At 36.0% G+C, this 24,282-nt stretch overlaps 1 protein-coding gene across 1 annotated transcript; it reads left to right on the top strand.

The window, feature by feature from the left end:
• The first annotated feature begins 7,550 nt into the window (after window positions 1-7,550).
• Window positions 7,551-23,981, top strand: Cad74A (cadherin-74A). The gene is made up of 14 exons (XM_012372937.2): window positions 7,551-7,838; window positions 13,050-13,369; window positions 13,624-13,895; window positions 14,090-14,254; window positions 14,935-15,373; window positions 15,993-16,234; window positions 16,420-16,944; window positions 17,104-17,456; window positions 17,635-17,849; window positions 18,173-18,732; window positions 18,982-19,290; window positions 19,448-19,742; window positions 20,040-21,684; window positions 22,117-23,981. The coding sequence occupies exons 2-14, from the start codon at window positions 13,072-13,074 to the stop codon at window positions 22,325-22,327; spliced, it is 5,529 nt and encodes a 1,842-aa protein (XP_012228360.1). The 5' UTR covers window positions 7,551-7,838; window positions 13,050-13,071; the 3' UTR covers window positions 22,328-23,981.
• The last annotated feature ends 301 nt before the right edge of the window (window positions 23,982-24,282 follow it).

Raw genomic sequence — 24,282 nt, 5'->3', positions numbered from 1 at the left:
GCGACGATTGAAACGAGGAAACAAGACCAACGAGCGGACTAGGCGGGGTACAATTTGGTACTGTGCATGTGGCAAGGGGCTCTTAGAACATATATATCGTCCCGGGGGTATTTCGCCCCCTCCACGGAGTCCAGGGCCACCGTGAGGCTCTATGGTGCACCGGGAGAGTTCACCCCATAATCACCATAGAGGGGTACCTCTAGCGCTCTCCCCGCTCCTCCTCGTGTATGCATTAGACGCGTGCCACGGCGATGTAGCCGCCTTGTTAGAAGATTAGAGGTTTTTAGGACGATTACACCGCTTTGAGATTATTGTGTACGAGCGGATCTCGAATTTACAATCAATTTTTTCGGATACCTTCAGTTTTTAATGCAGCTGCCGTTCGGAAATTAATATATACAATTTTATAATAATATCTGAAAAGGGCTAATATTACTCAGCTACAAATCCTAAAAAGCTTTTAAAAGAAATTTTAAGCGTCTAAAATTTGAATTTAAAAATTTTATACATTAGAAACCGTCTGAATAATTTCTTATTAAAAAATTTAAATATTATGATAAGAAAATTTTTGCATTTTTATCATTAATAATACAAAAGAGATTATATTACTGTCAGTGTTGTTAACACATACCATGTTTTCTGTAGTAGTTAAAGGACTTTGTGCACCGTCCGTCTGTAAAGTATAATGGGTTGGCTACAAACAGGCGTTTATTACTTCGAAATATAGTGTGGTAAGGTGTATAAATTCTTTATTTTTTTTACTAATTTATGCAATTATCTGACATTTTGCAGATATCTGATTCATAGTTTAATTGATAAATAAAATGTTTATTTATTGTCAAATATGGTAATATTTGTCACAATTAAAATATAATTTTTTATATTTTTTAATGTAACAAAGACAAATATTAGTTTTTATCTATAAATTACAATAATTATACTGATTAATAAATTGTCTCTACAAACGTTTACATACTTAATATTTTCAATTATGTTATATTCTGTGTTATGTGCGAGATAAATAAAATAGATAATTATAAAATGTAATATATATTTATTACTTACAATTTATAATATTTCTTCGTGAAAGTTCGCGGTTTCGTAGTCACCTAACAAATATGCACAATCTATGGCTGAAAATAAGTGACAGATAATCTAATAAAATCAAAGACCATATGTCACATTCGCTGATCAGCTGATAATGTCCGGCACATCGCTATAGAAACGGGTTGTGTTAACAAGGTATTCAGGAAAGAATTTCTACGAAATTGTGAACTGTTGTAAAAATTGATTTTTTTTATCAATTAGCAATTATCTTATTATTTTATTTATATCTCAATTATATTTTGATTTTCTTATAAAATTTTATTTATATTCGTGTCTCTTGAAATAAAAAACCTGAAAAAGAACGTTACATGTTCTACTACTAGGCAATTTGTAATATATTTTATCAGAATAAACTAATTAAAAATGTGTTAATAATTGACAATTGCATTTTTGACACTTTTTGACATTTTATTGATTTTTAATCAAAGAATCTATTTTTTTAACAAATATAACAACATAATCAACTCTATGATCGTTGCAATCAAAGTTTATTAGTCAAATAAATATTATCTTTAATATGTTGTAATGTGAAAGAAAATATGAGGTGCCTAGCAAACGAAACTATCAAAGTGTATCTTGTACACTTAATAGCGCGACATGTAATATCAGTTTGTATAGGGATCAATAATACGAAGATAGGAACACTAATCAACGATTGGTGCGACATATTAGCGTCTATCAATCACAATATTATTAGTTTTTGACAGACAGAACTTTGAAATAAATTGAATTATGTATGTTTTAATGCCACATGCGCGATCGGTTTTAGCAAACTCCGAACTTTGGTTGTTAATCGCGCGCGGGACTCTATCATAAATAATATAAGATCGGCGACCTATACCCTCGGGAACGAAAAAAATCAAGAACACGTGTTCTCTGTTTGCACGAGGATTCGTTATCAAAAGATATTCACGTATTCTGAGTGTATTGTCAACAATTTGTTCAACCGAAACAAACACAGATCAACTCTGTTCGCCTTCCGGTGATGATTACATGAATCTGCGACTTCGCATTTTTTTTTTTACATAAATCGCGTGCGAATTGAGGCAATCGTGACATGTGTTGCTGGAGATGATTGTAAATATTTCGTGTCTATTTGTACGAGTTGCGAAAAAATCGAGAATTTAACAAGAAGAATTGAAAACAATTGGAGTTTAAGATATACGACTCATCTAAGTGCTTTCTTTGTTAGTATTGTGTTAACAAAATTTTAAAACATAATTAAAATAAAGGAACTTTGGTAGGATAAGACTGATCTCACATTTACATCTCTGATAATAAATAATAACAAAATGATTAAAATACATTAGAACTTTGAAATTAGCAACTATTATTAATATATTTAATTATTAATAATTATCTTTAGTCTTATAATTGGTAGTAAAATGCAGAATTAATGATTTATAATATTAAATTATCGAATTATCAAGTTGATCTTTTCTACGTTAAAAGGAAACTGTTCTATTATTAGTGCCGCATGACGCGGTACAAATGCAAGATATTTTCTTGAAGTTGCATTGTATCAGGAAATTGCTTGATCACCTTGAAATCGTTTTTCAGATCCTTCATTACAGTCTGATAACGTGCTGGTACGTGACTCGTGCAATTACTTTTGTCGCGCGCTGCCGGTTTTTGCGCTAAATTTCTTTTATGCCGTAAACGGAAGATGAAGCGGTTAACGTGGGGGGAATTATAGCACCGTTCGATCAATTTGCATAATTGTAACGCTCCTAAGCAAGTAATCTTCCGGATGCGTCGTATTTACGAGCGTTGCACCTTGCATAGGTGCGCCGACCGATCTGGCACAGATCCACCTTCGTATCTCACGCCATTATGTTGCAATGCATTCTTTTGAATGTATTGCAACGGTTGAATGTTTCATTATTTGCATAAGAGAAAGGTTAAATAACTATTCATATTCCTCTGGTTGCTTTTCGTGGATAAATTTAAATTAAAAATGTTAATTGTTAATTGATTTTTTTAGATATATTTTTGAAAATTGATACTTTTATTGGAAATTTATTTTTAATGTAAAATACGTAAAGTATAAAGTGTGAGATTATTACAAAGTAAAAAAACGTTTTACGTAAACTAAAGATAATTAAGATTTAACTGTGACGGTTGCCGCGTGGGCTTGAATAAATTCACTTTCTCTTCGCGAGACTATGTTCGGCATTATGTGCCTTCGAATGCTCGCTCATAATGAAATGAGAAAGGGAAGTAAATATCAGATTGTTCGATATTTATGGAGCAATATTTGCCGACACCGCAAGTCAGTCATTACAAATCACTTCCTTGCGACATTTACTTCTCGGGAGAAATAATTTTCTCGTTCAATTTCACACTGTTAAGTTTTACTTCCACTGTTAACATGCGCTGTTACGCTTTCTTACAGTGATTATTATTATTTTGTTTATTATCTTATTATTCCGTCATTATTCTGCAGAAATATTACAAGCGTGACAAAGTAATTATTAAGAAACATGCGACGCATATTGCCAGAAAAATATTTGAAATAAATATAAAAAAGTAATATCTAAAAATGATTTTTAAACATAAATCTGAAAAAGTAGATTTTATATGTAGCCATTTCTAATACATATTTTTTCTGTATTGTTATTTGCTCACCCTTTAAAAAAGAGAACCTCCAACCCTTTTCACACTTTGAAAATTCGCAGCGCCGATAAAAGGTCGCCGTGAAATCGATGCCGTTGCAGACACATGTTCGATCGGCCGGCGGAAATATTGGAAATTACACGAAAGATTTGTCCCAGAGGCGTGTAGAATTGAAAATCAAATAAAAAAGGGGCGTGTAGGTACGCTGCTCGCGCTCGTTCGTAAAACGAAACCGTCAAGCTCGAAAAAAGGGTTTCTACTGCGATAAAGGCGATTCGCTCTAATTGGATAATTTATCGGTGAAGGGCAATCAATGGAATTGCGCCAACTGGTTTCGTAGGTATCCGTGAAATATTTCTGTAAAATAGGAAAGAAACGTTCGGCAAATTATTTTTATTTTTCTTTCCGTTAAGATATCAATTTTCCATTTTATAAAAATGCAAAAAAGGGTGAAATATTGGATTTTATTAATTTTTTATTAGGTTAATATTTCTCTTTTATTTTATCTTTCTCCATTTAAAAATTGTTTTAAACAAGTAATTAAAGAAAGAATTTTATTTAATTAAGAATTTTAATTTTAGTTGCATAAGAATTAGCGTTATGCTATAATTGGTAATAATACTTAACTGTAATAATATTAAATAGAACAATTATTTCACCATAAAATGATTAACATTAAATGATGATATGAGGAAAGTTAACAAGTGAATTTATTGCAGTATATCATCGTACTTCATAAATAAACAGAAAGCGGTTACGTGCAAACCACATGAATGCTTTATTCGAAAGTAGTTCCGGAAAGTAGATTTGTGTTCTTTGCAAAATTGATCAATTATGGTTTTGTATCAAATCCATTTTATTATCTAGAGAAACTGCTGTTAAACCATATCTAATAATTATTTAAATAATTTATTTTGAAAATGTTTATATCAATCAGCTTATTTTTCATCAAAATTAAAATTATGCTATAAGAATAAGCTAAGCATATAATTAAAGATCCATTTTAAATATGAATATTTTAAATGTGTCTTACAAATTATGGACTTATTTTATTCTTGCGTCGAATAATACAAATATTAACACGAGTTAAGTCGCTTTTCGTTTTTTTTTTTTTTGAAAATTATTTTGGACAGGTGTGGCTCGGCCAAATCGTGATAATCTCACGAGAGGAATCGTCGTGCGCGCAATCGTGCCGATTCAAAAGGTCTCGGTGCGAGCGGCGCGGGCGCGCGTGAGAAGTAGGTTATCTAACTGACAACACCCTTGTGCCTCATGTAGTTCACGGGAGTTTTCCCATAGTCGTAACAGGACGCTCGCAACGAAACGTATGCGAGTTAGAGGAACAGTGAGAGGGAGAAAGAAACGGAGAAAGAAACAAGATTGCGTCGGCGATGCTCGCGCTGGCAGACGCGATCTCTCTCACGCCGTTCTTCCTTGTGGTTTTATTGTCACAGTTTATTAGCGTTTTCGAATAAACGGGGTTTGAACGATCTAGGGTTGATCAATCACTATTTTACTATAAATGCAAGTCTTTCATTGGTGGAGAGGATGCAATGACGTCATTAACCAATCTTGGGTCGTTCAAATCCTGTATAATCGAAAACGCTATATTATTTTACAAACGCGTCACGTGCGGACGCAATGCGATCTTACGTATGTGCCTTCTGAATTTCTGCAATCTCGCAAACATATGAAATTCGCCGTCAGGAATTTAAAATATGGGAAGCGTATATTAATTTCTCGAATTCTTCTTTCTTAATTGATAAATACGTAAGCAAGCTTTAATTTTACTTAATTATTAAAATCGTGAATGTATGGATACAATATAACTTAATATTAATAAGGCAATCTAAATATGTATGTCAATTATTTGTTATAATTATCTATAATTCTCTTCGTAAAAATTATTATCTAATACTGTGACTATCAATTTTTATTTTTCTTCACGAATCTCGTTAACTGATTATCTCAATTACATAACTTAATTGTAGAAAAATCTACAACAATTCTCCAGGTCAAAAGTTGCGATGATTGACAATTGTTCGTTCGCCAATGTTGCGATTTCGAAACTGAAGTGCGCGTGCGCGCGCGATTGGAGACCCAGAATCCGGTCTCGCCGATCTCCGACAACTTGGATAGGTCTTGATCAGCACGTTGCCCCGTTTGTATAGAGAGGAAAACAATCTCTGTCCGACTTTAGACACCGGCCTGATACTCTATCGTCGAAGGTGGAGCCGCGTTCGCCGCGGCCTTTGCTAACTGTACAATTCCCTTCCCCGCTCGCCCGCTATGTAGCGAGGTCCTTCTCTTACCTGACTGATTTTCTGCCTTTCTCTCGGTTCCTCTACTGTCGTCCTTATTCCCCGATCGCGCCACGATTCACGGATACCCCTTTTCCACGTCCTTTTCATCCCCACCAAGTGAAGGAGCGAAAGAGAAGAGAAGAACGAACGAGAGAACGGAAAGAGACAGGCACGCCGAGCCTTCGGCATTTTAACGTTGCTCCTTTATAGTTCGCACACGTTAAACACACTCGTCTTGTACCACGGGAGAGGCCTTTTGAATTATCTCTCCGGCGAGATAAACAAGAACGAGGAACTCGCGAGAGAGATCGGCTTGTACCGCGTCGAGATGTGATTTTTGAAATGTGATTTAATTGCTAACGCTACCAGGCAGTCATATTATTTTGTTCTAATCTATCTTAATTTGATATTAAATCAAAGCAACTTGTTAAAAATAAATTAATTAATTGACGATTTTACATATTTTTTTGTTTACAAATAACGATCTAGAATTATAATGATACATTTTTATTACATTTGTATTGTTATAAAATATAAATATATTACTATAGTTAAATAATAATTTATTATTTTAAACGGTAATTTTATTGATCGGGTATTAAAGAAAAATTCTTAGCTCAAGAGAAACTATGAAGACCTTTTTAGAGAAGATAATTATATCATTTTTATAAAAGCAGACGTTTCATTGAATGAAAAAATGTCACTTTCTCTTGTGAAATTTTCTCTGTAAAATGCAGTTATGTATTTTTTTTATTGTTACGTTGGTGTATTAAAAGGATTTATTTCATTTCGACGTAAATAAACTCCAAATGACATTTGTGATGGCATATCTGATATTAATTAAAGTACTGTACCGAAAAGTTATGACATCTTCGAGATTGCTTCCAGCAAACGAAATGTCAGGAAAACTGATGACGCAATTCCGTTCTCATCATTAGTTGCCTCCCTATACCTTTTCATCTTTTATTACTATCTCATTACTATCGCATCATATGTTAAACAGATGACTCACTACGATTTATCACAAATAGCATTAAGGAGAGAGAGAGAGAATTGCGTCTAACAGATGATCCGATCTCGCGAAAAAACTAATAAAAGACTAAAATATAATAAAATTCATTTTGCATTATTAAAAATGTTATTAGCAAAATTTTCCATTGCATAAAAAATTGTATTTTATAATATTTTATTGTTTTGCAAGATATTATAAAATAAAATCTCTTTTTCTTCGTATCAGAGAAGTCAAAATTTTTCTCGTCCTATAAACTTTGAGAAGAGTCCCTTCATAAGACACACAATCACTTCGAGATTAAACGCCACCCTTTTGTTGTCGGTCGAAGGTTATGTCGAACGAATCTCGAGGGTCATCCGACACCCCGCGCGGCAACGCGACAAAAAAGACTCGCCCCTCAGGTCGTCGGTCTTTACCGGGCACGGACTATAGACTCTTCTTACTCCGAGGCGCGCGGCTTCTCTCTCTCTTCGTGCCTTCCACTCGCTGTAGTGGAGGCCGCATACCTCCTTAGGATGCAGTGTAGACCTGTCCATTGGCTGGCAGACACCGGTTGCTTCTCTTTTCCATCCGAAACGACGCTGATGCCCGACGAGAGGGTAGAGGGACACGCTCGCGCCTACTCGCCCTTTTAGTTATCTGTCCGCTGGTGCGTGATGCGGATCCGGTGCGGTCTTGCGGATACCTTTAAGTGAACATACGCCGAACGGTGTGCGGAAATATAGCACGTGCGGTATCGTGACACGATGAGGTGATAATCTGTGTTGTGCCAGCGCGGGATCTCGGAGCGACTTTGGAAGGTAAGTCCTGTGAGTTAAACGAAGAGTGATGAAATCTTCAAGTTGTTGAGCAAGTGCTAATCGCCGAAAACGTTGACTCGAATATTAACTTTGGAGAAACTGTCCAAATAATGGAGGATTTGCGTTGGAATCAATAGTCATCGTTCAATTTTTGCAAATTTGGTACAGGCGTCGGAGAATGTTAAATATCAATATGGAGGGATTGTTTATCTTGCAGCAATGAGAGTTGAATCGATTCCATTTTAGTCTTTGTTTTAGTTATTAGTATTCTAGTAGTATCCAGTTTCTGTAGATTTTATTATAAAGATGTAGAAAAATTCTTATATTTATATTGCTTTCGTTATCAGAAGTGCTTATAGGTGTGCTAGGATTATTTTATCTTACAGCAAAAGTGTTTTATTTTTATCAAATTCCTTTGTTATCAAATATTGGAGAACACTTTACATAACACTAAATGTCTAGAATATTACGCAGGCAAAGGAAATAATGTAAAATAGAAAAGAAGTGATCGAAATCGAACTCCGGGTCTGAATACCGACTTCAGTCGAGGAATTGAGGTCATCGATTGAGGATATCGTCTCGTTCTTTCGAGGATGACGATTTCTTGATGCAACGGGATCATCACGCTTCTCCTTTTGTTCGGTGTCTGCAACGATGATACAGCGGCGATATTAGAATCTGGAGTTATCGGGCTTTCACAATTTTTGTGCGTCGCGTTTATTTAATGAAACTGAACAATATTAAAAAGAATTTAAATATTATATGCATTTTAATGTGATTTTTATAATTATGTATTACAACAATAAGTTATTGAATTCACTAATATATTCTTTATCATGAAAATAAATTGAAAATTTGCTCTATGTTTTAATTTTCGGAGCTTGATGTATGCGTAATCAAAAATTCCAACGAATTGTTAGAAACAGTTGATAAGTCTCGTGGAGCCATGTAAGTCTGATTGAATCTTATCGTTATTCCATGTAGAAACCAGTTCTGACTGGCGAGTTTGTGGCGAAGTCCTGATTTCAAGGAACCGGCACTAAGTTCGTGTAGCAGGAAAAGTTGCGTGGGTGCGAGTTTTGCGACGGCGATTTTTCGCATGACTTCCGGCAGTTAATAGGACAAACGATTTCCGGGAATTATCGAAATTGCTAGCAATCTGAAAAGAGTGAGGAGACTCATATCCGCGAACAAGTCATATTAATATAGGAATTCCTATTTCCTGATGTAAATTAGTTTCTTCCATAATTTAAAATATATTATCACAAAAGTGAGAGTGTTGTCATTAAGCCATCGTTTTAAATAAATTTTGTAGAGTTACAAAAATGCTACGCGATAAAAAATTAATTATCCGTTAAAGAATAATTGAAGATAATCCTTCTTGAAGAAGTCGCACTTGAATTCTGCGATTTTGCTTGCGTAAAATATTACTCGTATGTTTGCGACTTGAAATTGCTGGATTGAAGAAATTTAATCCATTAGTTTTCCAAAGAATTGTGCGAATTCTATTACGTATTTGGAATTTATTCGTCGATTTCGCCCTTTGTTGCGAGACGTGTTGATGAAAGTGAAGACCTGTAAGAAGGTACACACGCGGCGCAGCAGGATATTCCTTTTCTTCGTCATTCATCCTGGCATCACCTGGTCACGCAGTGTCAGGATTCCAAGCGCGTAACGTAACGGAGATCAGAGGAAGAGGGGTGTAACGGTTTTTTTCCTTCTTCGTCACTCTTTCGCTGCCTCTGTCTTTCCTGCTACCTGTCCCACTTGTGCTCCTCTCTCGCCGCTTCTTCTCTTGATTTAACTATCTGTTTTGGAATAATTTATAGAGTAGACACTCTTGAATTTTATTACCTATACACGTGATTTTAATTAAATCCTGTTACTTATTATCGCTCGCAAATATGAAAGATAGGATTCTGTTATACGATAATCTAAATCTACTTTTGTGAAAGTCATATAGTTTACAAATTGTGAATTAAAGCATTCAATAATTGCGATATAAAATTCTAACAAGGATAAATTTACACAAGTACAGTTATTTTCTTTTATTTATTACAAAATATTATTTAGGTCTTTCGAAAAAAATTTTGCGAATGAAAGCATGTTTATTTTATGAAAAGATGTACTTTTCAAAGAGATAAATAGCAAAATATGACAGAATGCAAAAAATATTCCAATGAAACGTAATGATTAATATGCGATATACGTTTTACTTCTTCGTGGACACCAGTAGAATACTTATTAAATGTCAAGGAAATATTTCGTGCTGAATAATCAATTGATATATTAAAATAAAACAAATGCAAATCTCTGACAAACAAATACTTTAAAAAAGGATAATTAGGTCAATAATAATTTTTTTTAATCGATTTATTCCACTTTGTGACAAAACGTTATGTAAAATAATAAGAATTATTAAATTGAAAATTATAAAGAATAATTTTATATTATTTGCAATAAATTTGTTCTATTAATAAATGCATTTAAATTCCGTGAAAATGTAAATATATTTAGTAGCGAGTTTGTTAAAAAAATAATTCCATTATGAATTTATTTATCGTGAAAACGTGTTGGCAAAATAACTACAAAAGCGCGAGAGTGGAAGAGAGAATAGTGTTATATAATTACGACGGTCTTTCGTAAGTTTTCATTTCCAAACACTTCGTTATACGCGAATTACGCTTGGTTCCTTTCTCGCTGCACTCGCTGCGGTCAGAGGCATCATTCAATCTCGGTATCATTTTATACTTGGCTGGCAGTAACGGTCGCTTCTGTGTTTAAGATTCTCTACGTGTAGTAATACGCTCGGTAAAACGCAATGCACAGACGGTCATCGCCGTCATGGTTTTCGCACCCTGCAGTTTTCCGCATCACTCTAAGTAATCGGAGTCGGAGAAACCGAGTCTGTTTTGACATAATACGCTCCTATTAGTGTTACACATCATTCAGTGCTTGCACTCAAGTAGCGATTACACAATTACGTGATTTAATTTTAATTGTGGATTATCTAAGAAATCTCGTTTGTATTTCAAATTCTTCTATTGTATTAAATTCTCCCATCTTTTTTATTCCTTTTATTGAATGAGCGTGTACCTATTTTATTTTAAATACGAAATAAAACTGGGTTACTACTGTTTGAAGTTTAGACACTTGGTTGGATAGATAAAAATTGTATTCAAATTTATATATTGCATTATGCTGATTTACGTTTAGCAATTAAGACTAATTGTTTTATGCAAAGGAATCTCGATTTCAACAATTTTAAGCTACTACTTCCATTATTCAAAGCTGACTTATTTGATTTGTAAATTTGTTTACTTGATACGAAGAATTTAGATTCTATCTGCGCATAATATAAAACTACGATAATGAAAGTTAAATACAGTAATTTCGCCGATATTACGATAAAACATGCTCTAACAAATCATAACAATTATACAGAAAAACTTATTTTAAACAAAAAAACTTTACAAAATAAAAAAATACACATCTAAAATAATTATTGTTCAAACTCAAAATTTATATAAACATTCGGAAATTTTCGAGAGTCACACAAATACATACTTGTGCTTGCAATTATCAGTACTTTTTTTGTTCTTTTTTTTTTTTAAAGCACTGCTTTGTTTCTTTCTTTCTGTCATAAACTCGCTCGCACATGTAAGTTTGCGTGTTATATTCTTGCTATATAAAATTGCATTTCGCATCGCGTGTATATACGCGTTTCCTCTTAGCGCATAAATAAAAATTTGCGTCAACTTTGTTTTTAAGACACACGAGAGCAAATGAGAACCAAGTGTCGGCAACCATGAATTTTCTTTCTTCTCTCGATTGATAATTACGTCTTCTGGAGACAATCCCTGACGACGACCGCGGTCGGTAGAACGCGGAAGTTGAGGCCGCTCTGCACGCACGAAGGCGTCGAGGAAATGCAGGGCCATTACCCCACGCTGTGTGTCATTGTTGCTCTCGTCAGTCGCGTTTCTTCTTGGTAACACTACGTCGCGTCTTATCTGCCCACGCAATATTAATGATAAGACGCGATTCGCATCTCGTCTTGATGCTGTCTCTTTGTAGATGCTGCGTGGGAGCATTAATTAATGGAGCAAGCAATTACGGCAGTCAACAATACTCTTCCCATTAATATTAATCTTAGATTTGTGTATCTCTTTAGCTGTCTATGTTATTTTCGTAAATAGCTCACACACACACAAAGCTGTTAAAAATTGTTTAAATAATTACATAAATATTAAGATAATTATTTTTTTGTTATATTTTTTTATATTTTTTTTATATTAAAATTTTCTTCTCGTGGTTTTGTAGATAAAAAGACAATTTCTCTTGTAACATAAATTTTAACGGAAGGTGAATTATGACGCAGACAATTTTCTCTCGCAAAACAACGCGCCGTAAAATAATTTTCTTCCACGAACTCATTTTTTGATTCTTTGAGAATACGCATAGTAAGGTGAAAACCGGCGCTTTTCTATCATTTGTAATAACTTTGCAATTCGATTTGGTCACGTCGTCGAGATATTCTCACGTATAGATTGGCAACTACGAATGGCTATGAGCTCCTGAAATGGAATCTGATTTCTAACGGCGTTTCACTCGGCGGAAAACGCATTCTGATGCCGGCCGGCCGCGATTGCGGATTACCGGTTGCGGTTCGCTTGCACGCTGAACTTCTCTCTCGCAGAGCGACTAAAAAGAATGTGGCAGTAGACGGCTAATAGTCGTGCTTAAGTGGAGGCTACAGCGCCTTTGGATCACGTTATATCCTACTCACGCGATTGCTATTTCCTATCCGCACGCTCGTTTGCATGCGCTGGTTGTAACTTTTTTTTTGTATAATGGTTTGTCGAGAACTGTAATAATTCTACAGAATCTTCTGCAATATTCTTGCTCATTCTTTGTTTTTTTCTTTCAATAATTATATTTCTGTGTTTTTTCCTTATTAAATAGAAAAAGATGATGCATAATTCTATCGATTACTGATAAGTTTATTTATTACTTATTAATTGGTATTTATTACAAAAGAATAAAAAATCGAATATCTAATTTATGGCTCGATTTATAATCTAATAACTTTTATTTTCTGTAATATTAAACTATTACAGAATTAATAGTTTAATTAATTTTTATCAATTTCAATTAATTTATTTTTATTACTGTGATTATTATATTACGATTACTAATTCCCGGATAAAGCACGGGTCGATCGCAGGTGACGATGTGGACGATTTTATTGCTGCTGGTCTCCGCATGGTCTTCGTCATGGGGCCAGGTGATAAACAGGGCGCCCCACTTTATTCACGGTGGAGACATGGCCAGGTTGGCCGTGTTGGAGGGCACACCACCTGGTGCTCCCGTTTACACTCTTCAGGGAGAGGATCCTGAGGGATCCAAATTGCATTACTCTATTAGCGGCGAGTACTTTACCGTAAACAGAGAGACCGGTGTCGTAATTTTAAGGAAAACCTTGGACAGAGAAGCCCAAGATCTTATCGAAGTCATCATTAGCATAACAGGTAAAATATTTGTTACAAGAACGTAGCTGTATGCTTAATTTGATACACAATAATCGTCGTGTTATACATATTTTTAATTTATATGAATAATTCAGTTATTTGAAATTATTTTGATAAAATTATTGAAGAATTCTATATTAAATAATTTTAATTAGATTTCAAATTACTGTAAATTAAGTAAATAGTTTTAATTATTTTATTAAATTAATTTAACGTGTCATTAGATTTTTGAAGGATAAATTTGCCCATTTCAGACGAAGGCATCGCCGGATCGGAACCCAATACAGTGTCCCTTCGTCGCGAAATAGCTGTGCTTGACGAAAATGATAATCCACCGGTTTATCATGACCGGCCATACGCGGCCAGAGTGCCAGAAAGTGCGCACGTGGGTGACTTATTACTTCCTGCGGGAACGATCACGATCACCGATCGAGACGGTGGAGTGAACGCCGACGTTCACGTGCAGTGTGTCGCGGCGTCCCGCGATGACGATGTCTGTGAAGTTTTTGACATCTCCACGGAGAAGGTAATTTTATCATGTTTATACTAAATATCGATAGTTATCATCGTAATAGAATTATACAAAATTGCAATTAATACAAAATTGCTGAAAAATTTGAATTAATTAAGTAAGAAAGCAAATATATGAAATGTATATTGCAATTAGTTTAAAAATTTCGAAGAAATTAATAAGTTGAAAGACGCAATGTCTTCTTTTAGCTTGCTGAGGGAAAATATGACGTGCAAATCACGCTGGCGAAACCGTTAGACTACGAGAGAAGAAATTCGTACTTGATTAATCTGCTGGCTATCGACGGAGCCAGCGATCCATCGAAGCGGTTGCAGGCCAGAGCGACCGTTGCCGTTGATGTCCTCGATGTTCAGGTAAGTAGGTCTCGATCGTCCCTGAAATAACTGCACGTAATCAACGGCAGTCTTATATTGGATAATCACGTCGTTTGCGATAAAATTAGCAGGGAATCATCAACTTGTTATTCAATCTCTGCCTGTCAGCACGGACGCTGTCAAGTGGAGACTCATCTCGGCCACGAGTAACATTTATTCGCTGAAGCAATGAGTTTAGCGAACTTGTTTCTATGTCGCATCCCTTGTATATTTAATTTCCGGTGTCGCACTTTTATTGACCTACTTATTAATAATCTTTGATTTAGAGAAGAATAATACATTTTTGATCTGTAGAAATATTACATGAATGATAAAAATTAATTAATTAACAATAACATGTATTTTTTAATTATAAAAAATTTATTAATAATTATTTCATTGGACAAAATTCCTTGGTTATATAAATGTGTCGATAAAATTAAATTCAGAGACGCCACATTATTATAACCATGTACTTAAATTAAAAAAATAAATGTAGAGCAATTTGTCGTTTACAAATCAATATTATATAATTAAATTTATTATGTAAAATGTCAAACTATTTTATCTTTGTTACAATGATTTATAATAGAGATACTGTGAGATTTATAGAAAGAAGCAATTGTTTTTGGAGAATTACTGTCATAATAAAATCAAATTTACATCATTCTGCCGCGCAGGATCAGCCACCCGTTTTCTTGAATGCGCCTTACAGCGCAGCACTTCCGGAGAACACCGCAGCTAGTCACACGGTCCTGATAGTGCGAGCGCGTGACGGTGACACCGGCCAGCCTCGAAATTTGTTGTTGACGTTGGAGGATGAAGATGCCGGCCACTTCGATCTCGAGATGTCTCGCGAGGGTGACGTCACAGTCGGTAAACTGATCACGACCAATGTGTCTCTCGATCGCGAGGATCCAAGGATCCTGCAAAACGGTGGCATTTACACCTTCCAAATTAGAGCTATCGAGCTGATCAATAACGAGATACCAGCCGACTTTGCAACGTCGATAGTCACGATTGTCGTCAAGGACGTGGATGACCTTGCGCCTGTTTTCAACGAAGATTACTTCAGCATCAAGATCTCCGAGGACATCGGAAAAGATACTCCTCTGCCAGGTTGTTAAGTCGGTTAATTACAGTATTTCACAAAAAAATAGAGAATGCTTTTCAGACGTCGAACCTAAACCTCTATTTTTACGCTAATATTTATGCTGGCAAACGTTACAAAATATAAAGTTGAATTAAAAATTATCGGACTCGAACAAAAAATCGTAGCAAAATTAAAAAAATACATTTTGTAGATACAATGTTGTAGTTTTTGATACTTGTCATAGATTTTGCGAGAAAAAATTATTTATTAACAATAAAACAATGTGTTCTTTTTTCAAACTTAAAAGTGTAAAGATAAAAAATTTTTTTAAATGGCCTACAGCATGGAAAAATTTCAAGCTTTAAAATACTTTTTTAATTTTCTTTCTACGATGATTTTTCGCTGAATTACGGCTATTGGAAAATTTTAAGCGCTTGAACGTCTCGACGCGACAGAACAGTGCGGCCGCGTGAAAGTTTAAAGCTTGAAAAAAGAACATTGTTTTGTTGTCAATAAAAATTTTTGTGAAGAATGTTTACACTAGCATTAATATTAGCGTAAAAAGCTTCTCTCTATTTTCCGCCTTTCTTTTTTTAATGATTCAACAAACGGGATTTTTCGTTTGACAACATTATAATTAAGCAGGTTTGAACATGATTGTGAGCGATGGTGACGTGGGCGACAATGCGAAATATTTCCTGGCGTTACGCGACGTACCGAGGTATCCAGGAATCAGCAAGGCATTCACTGTCAGCCCGGAAGAAGCTCAGGGTCGAGTACCGGTAGTAATCAAGGCTAAGGACGTCAATGTTCTCGACTACGACGTTGATAATCCCGCAAAGAGAGAACTCGAATTCGATGTCATCGCGATTGTGGCGAACAAAGTGGTTAGTTCTTTACGATTGTAATTACAGTATTTGTAGCAAAATAATTTTTATATTACTTAAATATTCAGAATGTATTTTGAAATAAAAATATTTTATGCGTTTCTGCTTTAAATCCAAACTTTATTTTGCATAAGAAATATCTCGCCACTTTTTTTAAAATTCTTATAAAACACTTTATGCTGCAGATGGCTGCGTCCAGAGTACACATTCAGCTGTTGGACGCCAATGATCACAGTCCCGAGTTCTCTCAATCGGTGTACAAACTGTCGGTCTCGGAAGACGCAGAACCCGGCACTAGCTTCGGCAACATTTTCGCGAAGGATTACGACAGCGGTTCCTTCGGCAAGCTAACGTACACGCTGCGAGGTTTCGGCGCGGACAAGTTCAGAACCGACCCGCAAATGGGTGGAGTATTTGTGGCAAAGCAACTGGATTACGAAACGCAGAAGTCCTACTCGTTGACGATGGAGGCGAAGGACGGTGGTGGTCGAGTGTCCGCCGTCAATATTGTCATCGAACTCAATGATGTGAACGACAACAAGCCGGTATTCGAGCAAGCGGAGTATTCTAGGACGGTTCGTGAAGATGCTACCAGCTTCGATCCGCAAATGTTTGTCAGGGCGACCGACGTCGACGGGTCGACGCAAGGCAATGGAAAAATTGTGTACTCAATTGACCGGCATAATAGTATGACAAACGACGTCTTCAGGGTGTGTTGGCAGTTTATAAATTTATTTCGTTAAATATTTAAAAATAAAAATGCATGACACAAAAAAAATAATATTACATTTCATAATATAATTTAAATATTATTTTATATTAGATATTATATCTTAGGTATTTATTCTTTCTTACTGGAAAATTTGTAGATCCATCCAGATTCAGGTGAGGTAACCATGTCGAAGCCGGTTCGTTCCGGCGACACTGAAAGAGGCATTTATGAGTTAATAATCCGTGCGATGGATGCCGGCACACCGCCGTTGTATTCCGAGGCGAAACTTTATGTTCGCGTGGGAGTCCCCGGAAATCAGAAACCCATCTTCCGAGGAAATTACAAGTCAAACTTACCAGGTCCCAGTACTTATCGGGCAAGACTCTTGGAGAACGCGTCTCCGGGAACGGAAGTTATTCGAGTGATCGCCAATGATCCCGATGGAAGAGACAACCTGCTACAGTATTACATAGCGTCTGGTTCTAAGGATAATTTTGTTATTGATTCCAGGTGCGATATAAATTTGATTAAATAAATCTTGCTATATTTTTATTATTTTTTTATTATTTTAATTATTTTGCTTTTTACTACTTTAACTTGCAAGATTTAACAGTATTTATTAACAAATTTAACAATAAAAGTATAATAAGATAAAAATTGATATAATAATATAGGATGTTGATTACAGTTCTGGCATTATAACTGTGTCTCCTGACGCTCGCTTGGATCTGGAGACTGGCGGTGAAAAATACGAAGTAATCGTATACGCCGTTGATTCTGGTACACCTGTCAAAGAAACTGCCACTACTACTGTTACAGTAAACATTATAGATGTAAATAATAAGCCGCCGAAGTTTAATGAATCGACGTATCTAGTTTACGTCTCGGAACGCGCAGCTATAGGTATGTGTTCTAAAATATTTATTAAAAATTAAAAATATATTTTATATTTATATTATTAAATAATAATTATATAATTGTAAAATTAAAATCAAAGGTTTTATATCTCTTTTTTAAAATTATTACAACCAATTATTTTTGAAAATTGTTGTTTATATAAAAATATAATACATTAGCTTAACCGTTTCGGTACGGAACAGTGCAATGAAGAAGCACTTTGTATGATCGGAATAAAAGTAAAATAAAAAGTACTCAAAGGGTTAATTGGCTTTTTTAAATATTTTAATTGTTTTGTAATAAGAGCTATTGTTATTTTGTATTTGCAGGTGAACCCGTGTTAAGAACAATAGCGACTGATCTCGACGCAGATGCCTATTTAGAATATTCGTTAGTGGAACCGATAAGAGCTCTTGATAAGACCGGTGTGGCTTTAAAAAGCTCCACCTCTTACGATTGGAAAATGGCATTTCGAATAAATTCTACAACCGGTTTAATAACAGTGAATCGGATGTTAGATTATCAAGTGGCCGCTGTCGTAATACTAACAGTTCAGGTGCGGGATTTAAATGCCATCGTCGATAGGGACGAACAGATAGCAAAGGTGGAGGTGACCATCTACATCCAAGCTTACAGCGATGATAATCCGACGTTCACCAATCCCGGATGGTCACCAAACAATCCGACGATAAAGCTCACGGTTCCGGAGGAACAGCCCCTAGGCTCAACGTTGTTGCTGTTATCAGCGAAAGAGCCGACAACGGGAGATCCAGTTAAGAGATTTGAATTGGTGAGAGACGATGATGACGAGAGCTATGTTAATGTAGGCATCCAAAGTGGCAGTGTAGTACTAAACAAGAGATTGGATTACGAAGAGCTAAATCAGAAGGTAGAGTATTATAATTGTGATGATTATATCATTTTATTAGAGAAATAAGGAATTTTATTTTTAAAAATTCTAAAAATTAAAATACACGTATGAAGTACAGTTTATAGTGTCAGTTTTGACTTAGAAATATTTGATTATTTGTTATATTAATTTGTGAGATACAATAATTTTATTATTTTTTATGTTGTTACAATATTTTGCGATTTATTATTATAATATCGAGGTGTACGATTTTGATCTTGCCTTCAGCTTATTCGCTTCAAAGTTCGAGCGCTCGCCAGAGACTACGATATAACACGAAAGATGTCGGAAGCTAATGTGATCGTCGAGATTCAGGATACTAACGATAACAGTCCAGTTTTCAATCAGCAGGATTACAAGATTTCTGTGTTAGAGTCAATAAAACCGGCAATGGTCGTACTAAACGTGAAGGCGATAGATATGGATAGTTCCAGCACCGAGCAAGAAGTCAGAAGGGGATACGGAGAAGTGAGATATTCCTTGACAGGCGGGAACGCTAATCTTTTTGAAGTGGACCCCATAATGGGCAACATCCAGGTAAGAATAATTGCCTCTAAAAATTTTCAGCAACGTTTTAATTAAAATTTTAGATCACAAATTTCTATATACAAAAAGAATCTCAAATTTTTTAATCGGTTTTTTATTTTTGTATCTTTAAATTGTTGAGATAAAATACGAAAGGAATGATTTATAGATCGCCGCAAACACGACTTTGGACAGAGAGAGACAATCGGTCCTGCGTTTCAATGTCGTGGCGTCAGATATGCCTCAAGGTGGTGCCGAGCAACAAAGCAGCCGAGTCTCGGTGACGGTCGATGTTCTCGATGTTAATGATAACGCTCCTAGCTTTGGACACGAATCTTACACCGCGGTGATTCCGGAAAACGCACCGGTGGGAATCAGCGTGGTGAACATTACGGCTACCGATCCAGACGAAGGTGAAGGCGGTACGATACACTTCGAAATTATCGACGAAGGCGAAGCTAATGGTAAGTTTAAAGTGTGAATTAAATTTTATTTAATTTTTTTGCGATAAAAAAATGACACAATTAGAAATTATAATTGGATTTTTCAAATTATTTTTTCAGTAAAAGGATAATTTTTTTGTAAATGTGTTGTTATAAAAAAAAATTAATAATTCTGTTATTGAAGCTAATTAGTTGCATAGAATTTACACATTTAAATATTTACGTGATGACAATAATGCCGATAGAAAATTGATATTTTTCTGTGGAGAATTTATTATAAAGTAACACAAAGCTTGATTTCCAATTCTTTCTTTCCAGGATTGTTCAAAATAAACCACAGATCGGGCGAAATTAGCTCAGCGCGAGCATTGACTGGCAAAGGAAGAACCGAACCGTACAACATGCGAGTGCGGGCGCAAGACGGCGGTGAACCGACTTTGTATTCGGATGTGAGTCTCATCTTGTATATCGGCGACGTGGTGAGCAACGACGGCGTACCGCTGTTCATCAGGCCGACGTTGGAAGAAGTAGCCTACATTGCTGAGAATTCCACTGTCGGCAGTCCAGTTTTCCAAGTGGTGGCGTCCGATCCGGACGACCCAAATTTACCGAACGGCCAGATTACCTTCCGCTTCCTGGAGGATGGCAATTTTGGCAAAGACGCGAGCGCGTTCAGGATCAATAGCGAGACTGGGCTCATCAGTACACGCAAGTTACTTGATCGCGAGACCAAGGACAGCTATACGCTGATCTTGGTCGCGCAGGATCTCGGTGAGCCGCCGCAGCAGGCGACCAGAGTGCTCCAGGTGATTGTGAATGACATCGACGATCACAAGCCGCACTTTAAGCGCAACCTGGATAGTCCATCGATTGAATTGAATATCCCGGAAGAGATGCCAGTGGGCTCCAAGGTCGGCGTGATCGAGGCGATCGACGAGGACATCGGCGAGAACGGGATGATCGACTATGAGATCGTGTACGGAAATGAGGCGAGGTTGTTTGTGGTAGAGCGACTTGAAAACAACTCCGCCGTCATCAAGACAAACGGTCGTCTCGATCGGGAAACCACAGAGTCTCATTTGTTGACTATCAAGTGTTTCAAGTATTCTTTCAAGAAATTAGACGTAATACCGAAACCGTACAACCGACAGGACCCTTCGGAGAGGCAGGTCCTTATCAGAGTTTTGGACATCGACGACAATAAGCCTCGCTTCAAGAAGGACAACGTGACTCTGGGAGTTCGCTTGAATGTGCCCATCGACACCAGCTTGATCACCCTAGAAGCGTCCGACGCCGACTCCAGCGCGCTGTCTATTAATTATAATATGAGCAAGGTGTCTTTCACGTCACTGGTTGATCCTTCCATGTCGCAGAAAGAAATTCCGTCGCAGTTGTCTTTGAATGCGCGCACCGGCGAGTTCAGGACGACCGGCTCCATGGCGGGATACGCGGACGGCTTTATGGAGATGATTGTCACGGCGAACAACTCAGCGATGCCGGGACGAGAGACCAACATCACCCTGCGGATCTTCCTGCTGCGCGACCGCGACATGCTGAAGTTCGTATTCTCGAAGCCGCCTGGCGAAGTCAGAAAGACGCTGGAGGACTTCGAGAAAGCGGTCCAGCAGGCGCTCTCGCTGCCAATCAGCGTGAATGTCTACGATACGCAGTTTTACTCGAAGGAGGACAACTCCCTGGATTTCTCATCGACCAGCTCGTGTTTCCAAATGGTCGGCAAGGAGTCCTACGATCTGGACGAGATGCGGGCGCTGCTGACCGATCCGAAGAATGAGGAGTTGAAGAAGGTGTACAGGACGTATCACGTGGAGAAGGTACAGCATTGCGCCGCTATAGTCGCGCGGGCCGATGCCTCCATGACGCAGATGTGGGTTCTGGCTATCGCGGTTCTCGTCGGGATCGCTACCATAATCTCTAGTTGTACTCTGTGTTGCATGCACGCGAAGTAAGTATCAGCAATATATAATTATTAGTAATTTATATATAATAATAGTATCTCTATGCTCAAATTATATGAAATTATTTTATTTGCTGATAGCAATATATTTGTTTTTTTTTTACTTTGTGGATTTTTAACATATATATTACTTTATAGTGTTGCTATTCATTGTAGTGTTTATATAGCAGTGCAATAATACAATATTTATAATATTTTCAACTTTTATGTCAGAAGTAATACTTTTATCTTACTTCTTCTCTATTTTTCTTATTTTGCTGTCATCCCGCGATTTTTTATCTTTGTCTCGTAAAATACGCTTGACAGTGAACGCTCTAAGGTCGCTTACGTGATCGAAACCTGTTTTTTTGTCAAGTCTTTAATGTCATTTAGAAAGGAGGTCGTAACAAAAATGTCGTAAGCTGTGTGTTTCTCTTTTAGGTACAAACGCCAAGTAAAGCACGCGCGTTTGCGTGATCAACCGCGACCGCCTCTCAGTTACGTATCTTCCGGTCCGGCCATGGTCAGCTCTGGATCTCATACAACTTTAGGACCAGGTACTATGGTCACGTTGGGCCCGCACGAAGGCCCATATGAGTGGGGTGCCGACACGACGCTTTATCATCCAAGTACTTTAGGATCGAGAACCTAGAGATTCAAAGAGATATTGAGAGTGTTCTTACAAATGACATTGATTTTTTTTTTTTAGATAAAATTTTTAATTAAACATGAATACATTATTTGGTGATTCAGCAAGAAAATTTCTTAATATATTAGGTCCTTGAATAAGTTCTCGCTGTTTCTTAAAAGATGGCGTAGCGGCACTCTGTGCATGGAATTTCGTACGGAAACGCATCAGCTAAGTAGTACTATATGTAACCTCAAATTCTAGTAGATACAGTTTACCACAGTGTCAACCACGTGTTTAATTACCTATTGCGAAAATGTCTACTTTTGTGCCAAATAAAGTGTTTTTGCGGGGAATTTTATTGCACTGCTTTATTCAAAAGAAATCTGCAGCTGAAGCACACAGAATTCTTGTTGAAACATATGGTGACAATGCTCTGTCGAATACGACATGCAGAGACTGGTTTAGGCGCTTTAAAAATAATGACTTTGACCTTGAAGATAAAGAACGTTCTGGAGCACCGACAAAGTTTGAAGACGAAGAATTGGAGGCATTGCTTGATCTAGATCCATGTCAGACGCTAGTAGAGCTCGGGAAAACATTGCAAGTAGATGCGTCAACAGTTTCAAAACGTTTAAAAGCGTTAGGAATGATCCAAAAGTCATTTTGTTACATGACAATGCTCGGCCACATGTGGCAAAACCAGTCAAAACTTACCTGGAAACGCTTCAATGGGAAGTTCTACCTCACCCGCCGTATTCACCGGACATAGCCCCCTCGGATTACCACTTGTTTCGGTCGATGGCGCATGGTTTGAGCGAGCAGCGCTTCCATTCTTTCGAAGAAACCGAAAAATGGGTCGATTCATGGATTGCGTCAAAAGATGAATCGTTTTTTCGACGGGGGATTCAATTACTGCCAAAAAGATGGGAGAAAGTGGTCTCTAATGATGGACAATACTTTGAGTAAAGTTATTGTAAGCCTTATATTTTAAATTAATGTTTTTTTTTAACAAAAAAAACAGCGAGAACTTATTCAAGGTCCTAATATAAATGATGGAAATTTATTCTATACTTAATTTAAAGGAAATTTTATCTTGATGAAATTTTGAAGTACATTAATTTCAGAGTATTAATATACATTATTTATATACTAATTTAATATCAAGATAAAAAGAATGAAATTGTCGCCACAAGAAAAGAATAATTTATAATTTTCTTAAAAATATTATTTCTTGATAAAAACTATTTTAGAACAATATATTGGAAATTTAATCCCAGTGAACTTTAAGTGTGTGATGTTTGATGAAAGATGCATTGGACGATACACAAAACTGTTAATAACGCATAGTTTAACTCGCAGTTAAAGACAGAAGACGGAAACGAATTGATGGTGCTATATGCGTAGTGTAAAAAGTGATATCCGATTTTAGATAAGTGATTAAATATATAATATGATATTTGTACAATGTTATTGTAAGTAATTTTAAGACTACTAACCATGAAATTGTATATTTTATTCATATTACGCTTATGGTGTTGTTAAAAAACCGTGAGTGTTTTCTGTATTATAATATAATATTATATTTAACGAAAAAATGAGATTGTAAATTTTATATTTAGTCGACGTAGTCGACATAATTAACAATATATGCATTTTTTAAGTTTGTATAATTTAATTTTGATTTTTCGTAGATTTTATGTATAAATGTTTGCTGAACAACACAGCTTATGTGCAATTACAACAAAAAATATATAAATATGTTACATTTTTTAAAATATATGTAACATATTAAATTGATTTTCTAATAAATTGTACAGGTAAGTACAATAAAATTTAATAAGTTTATTATTTATTAGAATTACTCAGAAACGATAATGAAAATTTACATTAGTAATTCAAAATTTTACTTTACTTTCAGAGTTAATATAATTTGTGAATAAAATATTTAATAATTTATAGTTTATTTTTATTATGTT

This window comes from Linepithema humile, chromosome 1 (genome assembly GCF_040581485.1).
Source record: "Linepithema humile isolate Giens D197 chromosome 1, Lhum_UNIL_v1.0, whole genome shotgun sequence".
In the NCBI taxonomy this organism is placed as follows: Eukaryota; Metazoa; Arthropoda; class Insecta; order Hymenoptera; family Formicidae; genus Linepithema; species Linepithema humile.
Note: the sequence above shows the minus strand (reverse complement) of the source record. Positions and strands in the feature narration are given on the sequence as shown.